The 8306-nt window shown below is 39.9% G+C and overlaps 1 protein-coding gene across 1 annotated transcript in view; it reads left to right on the forward strand.

Annotated features, from left to right (window-relative positions):
• Positions 1–5875, forward strand: part of LOC107124740 (protein diaphanous homolog 2-like) — a 220000-nt gene extending 214125 nt beyond the window's left edge. The window contains exon 5 of the mRNA XM_015428245.1: positions 5058–5875. Coding sequence (XP_015283731.1) covers positions 5058–5122 — 65 coding nt within the window. The 3' untranslated portion in view covers positions 5123–5875. The remainder of the gene's footprint in view (positions 1–5057) is intronic.
• Positions 5876–8306: the final 2431 nt, after the last annotated feature.

An 8306-nucleotide genomic window follows, 5' to 3' on the forward strand; every position in this document is an offset into this window, starting at 1 on the left:
TAGGGAAAGGCTAAAAAGATGGAAGAACATATTTTGTGTGAAGTGACATCAAGTCGCAGCCAACTTATGGTGACCCCAGAAAAGGACTTTCAAGGCAAGTGAGAAGCAGAAGTGGTTTGCCATGGCCTTCCTCTGCAGAGTCTTCCTTGGTGGTCTCCCTTCCAAGTACTGACCCTGCTTAGCTTCCAAGATCTAGGTAACATATATTGCATAGGGAAATATGTGCTGAAAATAGGAAAATGTCTACTTCTGAGTCAACTAAGGACACTTTCACATGGAGGATACAGGGACCAGGAGTATCACAGCACCCTCTTTGTCTACTGTACATGGCATGTTCAGTGTGAGTTTCAGATAGTGCCTTGTATCCTGTACTTCCCTTCCATTTATGTAATGGGGCCCTCTGTTGCAGAGCATGTTCTCACAGTACTAAGTGCCTTCTGCTTACGCAAGGTGTCTTGCATGAGTGGAAAGCACCTAGTGCCAGTGGACCATGCTTTGCACACTGAAGGAAAGTATGCTAATTAAGGGTGTGCAATTTGGGGGGGGGGTGTTTGTTTGTTTGTTCGGGTCTATTAGAACCAAAAAAACCCAAACAGAATTTCTGAAAAATCCCAGATCCAAATACCAGCAAAGTATTCAAATCTGAGATTCTTTGGAAATTCCGGATTTTTTCAGGTCAGTAGACAGACCCAAGATGGAAATAAACCAGGAGCAGCAAAGCTGCAGAACATAACTGTGTGGAGGGAGCACATTGGTCTCACCTCTCAGCTGTTTTCCCCCAATTTCTTCTGCAGTCCCTTTAAACCAGGCTGGTTTAAAGGGACTGCAACAGAAGTGAGGGGAAACAGGTGAGAAGCGAAGAGCAGCCACCCCACCTCTCAGCTGTTTTCCCCAATCTTCCTGATTCCTGAAAATATCTGGGTTTTTTTTTCAATTTTCCTGAAAAATCCCAGATACATTTGGGATGCCGAAATATACCTGAAAAATACTGATAAGGTATTGGGGGGGGGTATATTTTCAGCTAGGGAAGATCTGAATGGACACCTCTAATGCTAATGTCCCAACTCACATCATTTGTCTACTGCTTGTGGGATCTGGGTTTTCCTTTGTAGGCCTTTTAATGTTTCTCCATGTTGTCAGAATAGTCTGCCTTCTTTCTCTAAGTACGTTACAGCAGATAGCGTCGGAGGATAATCCATAAGGGCCACAAATTTAAGATCAGCAATGAGGTGTAACACAGATATGCCGTTTGTAGTAAAGAGGAGGGGAAGATTTATCATCTTAATATTGTATCAGTCCTTTTCCATGCCAGATATTGGGACATTTCTAATTGCAATTCATTGTTCAAGGGAAGATCTTAACTCTCATAGATGACTGCTTAGCCATTGCTCCTGCAGTATTACTATTTCTAGGGACAGCAAATGGCAGTCATTTGGTGTGTGCTTACTTGCTTTTTGTTTCCAATCCCCTGCTTAGCTACTTTGATCAGATATTGGCTACAACAGATAAAACTGGATATGCCACATAAGTCCGTTCTAAGCTACTCGTACACCACTGTATATTGACAAGCAAGTGCTTGCTGTACTCCCAGGGTATGCACCCTCAAAACAACATAAATCAGCCAAAACTTCAAGAGAATTTTGGTGCCTTGGAGACATTTGTCTGTTTTGCACCCCTGGCTTGCAAAATCTTGCCCTAGGAGGGAAAGAAGCAATATGCAACACTGCAGATTTGTTAAACACGCACATTCTTTCCTCTCATGTTCTCTAACCTCCTGTCACACGCATACACAGGAACACACATGAAGCTGCTTTATACTGAATCACACCATCAGTAAATCAAGGTCAGTGTCATCTGCTCAGACTGACAGCGGCTCTCCAGGGTCTCAGACAACAGTCTTTCATATAACTTACTGGTTGGTCCTTATAACTGGAGATGCCAAGGATTGAATCTGGGGCCTTCTGCATGTAAAGCAGAGGCTCTTCCACTGAGCCACAGGCTCTCCCCATTTAGTCATACATGAGCTTAAGTGTTTTCAATAATACTCCTTTACCTAAAGAAGCAAATTACAAAGGAGCTCTATGCTGCAGTTTTTAAAGTCATCTTTTGCCCAAGCTGCCTCTGTTGGCCACAGGTAGCCTGGCTGTATGGCCTTGATGCGACCTTGATTATGAGTCAAATGATGTGTGGGCAGAAGGGTGCGGACAGTCCCTCTTTGTCTGATGTGGGCAAGCCTGGGCTAAATCGTTTGAAAGCCACCTGATCAGGTTAAAATGTTTGTACAAACGGTTCGGCAATTTACCACTCAAAGAACAAAATCCATTTGATCTGATTGCAAAATCAGTGATTTTTAAAATGCTGCTTGTGCACAGTACGTTCTGAGTGCTGCTTTATACTGAATATGACATTCTTGCATACTGTAGTTGCCACCCCAGAAATGGTTGGCTCGGTTTCATACACCTCAGGGCATCGCACGACGATTGCTTTATAGAAAACCTGAAGTATTGAATTAAATTATGTGTTTTTTTGGCCTTGCTAAGATATTTGACTCTAACCATGGTTGCGGTTCTTGACACCTTGTAAAATCTCCAAGAATTAAAGCAAGAGATTCAGGAATATTTCATTGCTACCCATGTTTCCCCCAACACTTCCCCAAGGAAAAATATTTTATAATTTAGTATAAATGGTACAAAGGGCATGAGTATTAGCAAGCAATACAATGGATATTTTGTGCACTCTTAACCAATTGCACATTTCTCTTATTCATACAAAGTAGAAGTCTAATCCTAGTTTTAATGGAAACATTCCCTTTACATATCCTGTTCAGAAAGCTCGCAGTCCAAATTCTGTGTGAGTTTCTCTCAGCGACTGTGACGGCCTCTCTCTGTGGAAATTGTCACAGCTAGGAGCCTCTCCCTCGTCCATGTTTTCCCATTTCTTCAGTGACTTAAACCATCTAGACACAACAGTAAATATTCATTTTTAACAGCTCCAGAGGACTGCAGGTGTTAATTAAAAATTCAGTAATCAGGTTATGCATTCTGTCAACAGCATAATCCCACTGAGAATATCCTCTGGCTATTTGTATCCCACATTATACAAACTCCTGAACTTTTATGTTTCAGCCTACTTAATCCCCTTCCTAGGACTCTATTCATATATATCAATTCACTGTGTTAGGGGCCATTATTCATACAAGACAATGTTTCACCTCATCATAATCAAAATTAAATAGATACCAGAACTGATCACCAGCTGGATCCTAGGTTTACATTTCTAGGATAACTGGAGAAATCTTCTTGTGTCTTCATTATTCTTTCAGAGTAATTTATACCCAGTTAATAAATGCTAAAACCCATTATGTGATTGACCCTGAATTATACATCTCTCTAACTTAAGCCACCAGAAGCAGCAGACTCGGGGCTAAACCAGTGCCTAGAAATGGTAGTCAAGTGGTTACGGGACCGCCTCTCCTTGTATACCCCCAGGAGAGCATTGTGCTCACTTGACCAGAACCTTCTGGCAGCTCCTGTTCTGAGGGATATCTGGCTGTCCTTGGTCAGGGCCAGGGCTTTCTCTGCCCTGGCCCCAACCTGATGGAACTCTCTGGGCCCTACAGGACATAATGCAGTTCAACAGGGCATGCAAGGCAGAGGTCTTCCACCAGGCTTTTGGCTGAGGACAGCGACCCCACATCCCTCACATCACTTGTAAATGTTATGATGAATTTTTAAAAAGCTGTAAACTTTTGTAAATGGTTCTCTGATGTACACTGCCCTGAGCCCTATTTCATAGGGGAGGGTGCTTTAAAAATACAATACAATTAAATGAAATAAATAAAGGGAGAACAAGCTGAAACCGAAACCAACGATGACTGAGATGTGATGGTAGGGAAGGCCAGTTGCATGGGATTATCAGTAAAAATTGATGGTGTGATGGGCCACTTCTGTGATTTGGTGGGAAAAAACAGGAATACCATTGGATCAAATTATGTTCTTAGAAAAGCAAGTGCATATACATGGGACTGCCCTTGAAAACTATTTGGAAACTTCAGCTGGTAGAGAATACTGCTGAAGGTGGACCCCAATTTAATTTACTCAGTATGCTCTCGATGAGGAGCAAATTGTTCTTCCTCTGAATCCTGATCCTGTTACCTGCAATTGCACAGCACAAATACTATGCCTCTCATTCATTTCTGTCGTAACAGTTGACCTTTGCCATATAATTTTAAATTAATCAGTAGCACATCTTTCGTACAAGAATTTCACCCTCATTGATTGTATTTGACCAGGCAGATGAGATGCTAAAAAAATTGGAAAAGTACATTTATAATATTTCTATTCTGTCTGTCTTTTTCCCCCAATTCATGGACTAAAGAGAACAGTTTCATTGTGTGTGTGTGTGTCTGTCCTTTCAAAAGTTTACACTGAAGGTATGTGAGCCCTGGATGGAATGATTATTTATCACAGTAGTTAATGTGAAATACTAATTCATACTTAAGTAGCTGTTAACATAGCTTGTTCAGGGTATACGTAGGAAGCAGATGATACAGTGTACTAAATGGAAGATGTTATCTGCTCCTTGTATTGGGGAGGAGTGTGTGTGTATGTTGTCTCTATCTCCCACGCTTCCTCTCTCTGTAATGGCTGGTGAATTTTCAGCACATCAAAACAGTGACTTCCCTACCTCCATCCCAAAGTTACTGGGCATAAAGGATTCTTTATATAGTAACATTTTCCCCAGCATTTTAGTTATCATCTGCTATTTCCAAGGGGAGAGTGCGGTAGGATTCTTCCAATGCTTTTATCACCCCAGCTTCTCTGATCAGGAAAGTAATTTATTGCTGATTGTAGAACTCTTGAACTCCGCCTGGCAGCTGCATTCTGAAACTTCTCTGATCCATCCTCTTAGCAATTTATTTATATATTCATATGAAATTATTTTCAGGACTGCTTAAGACCCTCTTGACATTGCAATATCCATGTTTTAGAATCTTACGCTGTTTTGTTTTCTGTTTCCCCCCCTTCCTTCTTTCCCCTTCTCCTTTTGTATTCCAGATAACAGACGCGTACCATTGGAAAGGTCACGTTCCCGCCACAATGGATCTATCACAGCGGTATGAATCCCCCCAATGCCAAAGAACTGAAGAGGTGTTTTATTTACTTTAAATGGAGACATTATGAAAGAGCTTAAATGTATGAAGAGCAACGATGTCCAGAAATAAAACTTAAATGAATTCCAGGGAGCAACGATGAGAAGAATAAATATGTATTTTACGAAAGTTATTACTTTTAAAATCCACTTATTGTACGTTACTACGGCAATTCTCAAGAACTGCAAGCAGTGTTAAAAAATAAGATTCTGTATCCTCTTATTTAGTATTACGGGCTGCTGTTAAAGCTGGCAACTAAGGCCACAATCTACTGTGCTCATGTGCTGTTCCTGTTCATTTCAGTTGGGTTTGCACAGGGGAACTTGGATTGTTGCTCAGAGTGTGGGAAAATGTTGTGTATAAATTTAAGGTGAAAGGGGTGTATATGTGCTGCAAAAGAAAGCAGCATCAAAAGATCAGGTCAACTAAGAGTCCATTTATAGCTCTTATTTAGACATGAAAGGAAAAAAAGGGGACATTTGCATATTAATGAATTCAGATATGAGCTGATTTAGCGCACATCATGAGAGACCTTTTTGTAAGCTTGAGAAAGCACTGCATAGTCCCCATCAATTTCCTTAGAATCTTATCTCAAGTTTTAAGCATGATGGATTCAGCTATTTTGGTTGCAGTTAAACTTTATCACAAATCTACAGCCTCAGTGGTAGACAGATATATAGCTTATCACTGCTAAAGAAAAAAAAAGATTTTTAAAAAGAGAATGCGAACATAGGATTGTACCAAAGTTAAACCATATCATTTGCAGAATATGTTTTTAACTATATTTAAAGATGTATTTTCTAATTATGCACTTATATAAACTTTATACAGATATTTTGAGGGAAACTTACCTGTCCTATTTTGATGCTTCTAAAATTCATTAGCTTTTGTTTACGCTTTCAGAGACCTAATATACTAATATGAACTTACTCAAAATTAATTCTCAAGGAACACTCAAATAATTCTAGGAAAGCTGTGCTAGCCCAGGTCAAGGTGCCCCAAGCGATGGGCTGAAATTGTATGTGTATACACAACATTCACACACACACACAATGTAATACATCACACTGAAATGCCATTTTGACCGTGCGGCCACTGGATGGGCCAGAAGGCCAGTGACGTCGGTTAGTCATTGTTGTCACATAATCTGCAATGCCCTCTAAAAATTGCTGCTCCCATATTCCTAGTGTCATGCTACAATCCAGATAAGATTCACCAAGGCTGCCACAGCTTTTCTAAAATATACATGAAATATATTGGGGGGGGGGGAGATCTGTTTCTCAGGATTAAAATACCTGTGTTTACTGCTAATGATCAGAGAAGCTCACTTTAATATATGAATGCCCGATAACAAATATATTCCCACCAGTGGTTAACAGGAACCATATTAGTGTTGTACTTACTGGCTGGTGGAAAGTGTGGAATGGAGGGAGAGGACCGGAGATCAAAACTCAGGCAAGTCCCAAACAGAGTCAAAAATCCAATCTCAGCTTCCACTGCAAGGGGTTAGGTAACCACTGCCAAAAGCATCGAGAACCAAAATCCCTCATGCCAGCCTTCTTCAGAGGTGTAAATCTGCTTTTACTGTTTCCATAGCAAATGTTTCTGTGCCTCCCGAGATAAACGATGTAAATCAGGAAAGCTACAACAGAAGCCTCATTTCTCCAGCTCATGACTGGTAGTTTATTAATCACATTGTTTCCAAATCCCTCATGCCAGCCTTCTTCAGAGGGGTAAATATGCTTTTACTGTTGTCTTTTCCACAGCAAATGTTTTTGTGCCTCCCGAGATAAACGATGTAAATCGGGAAAGCTACAATAGAAGCCTCATGTCTCCAGCTCATGGCTGGTAGTTTATTAATCACATTGTTTTCCGACACATGAAGTTTTTTCCCATTTTATCCTCACCATAGCCTCATGTGTTAAATTAGACTGAGACATGGAGAACAAACCAAGGCGAAGTTTGTGGCTTGGGAGGGTTGTGAACCCATGCTTCTAGTCCAACATCATAGCCCCTATATTAAACTTTTTCCAGTGCAGTAAGGGATGGAGAGTAGATAAGGGTTTGCATCCATTCCACTTACATTTCTCCATCCGTTACTCATCTACTAAATTTTCAGTGCTGCATTTAAATAAAAAAAGCCAGCTGTTCATAAATAGTTGTTCTTAACTGCTGAGTAAATTATATTTCAGGAGAATGACTTCCATATTCATGCTGTCACCTGTTGTCTGCTGCCTGCTTCACTGGGGTCTCAAGAGGAAATGAAACCGACCTATTTGGATAGGTAGCAGCATCTGACTTCAGAGTCAGTGTCCTTACTAATTATCTGTGGACAAGATGATTTGCGTGACTTGGTTTGCACTGCACTCTTAGGTTCAAATTGATGAAAAGGAAAAAACGCCCTAAGTTATTATACCTGTATGGGGCAAAAAAAAAAGCATGCTAACTTCAGCAAGACTAGATTTAGGGTCTTTTTTTTTTTTCCTTAACTGAGTATAGCAAGACCCTTCCAGTAATATTTTACATATCACCACAAATAGATAGCTTTGCTTTCTAATAACAAATACAAATATTTGCAGTTTACAAAATGCTCTTCAGTTTCTCCCACTGTATAAAAACTTATTAAGGTGAATTAATAAGCATAAGGTGAACAACATTTTTTAACTCAGGAGTTTAGAGTTAAAGATGTGTTAACACACAAAGCCAAAAGTAACTCATTTGGGTGGACAAAATCTATATTTTCAAATGTGTAATATTTTGAAACAATGTAATGCAGCTCAGAGATGACATAAGTAATTTAGAAGCCAGATTGTCGAAGCAATTATCGAAGCATCTGTGAACATATGCTACGTAACCTCAAAATATACCACAGATATTTTTACTATAACATTAATTATTATGACTGCAGCATTTTTCATTACCTGACATTATGTTTTTAAGCAGCCAGCCTGGTGGTTGGAGACAGGAGGTTTTAAAGAAGCAAATTCCAGCCAAGATCAAATCCAGAAAAGAACCGTAATGGTTTTCTGGTCTTTCAGTTTTGCTACCCCCGTCTGCACTTGAAACACTGAGATAATTTAATGACCTGTATTTTATGGAAGCAGAAAGGGTCTTTCAAAGAAAAAAATGGTAGATGATATATATGTAAATACAG

The sequence above is a fragment of the Gekko japonicus genome, unplaced genomic scaffold (genome assembly GCF_001447785.1).
Source record: "Gekko japonicus isolate JY-2015 unplaced genomic scaffold, Gekko_japonicus_V1.1 scaffold2004, whole genome shotgun sequence".
In the NCBI taxonomy this organism is placed as follows: domain Eukaryota; kingdom Metazoa; phylum Chordata; class Lepidosauria; order Squamata; family Gekkonidae; genus Gekko; species Gekko japonicus.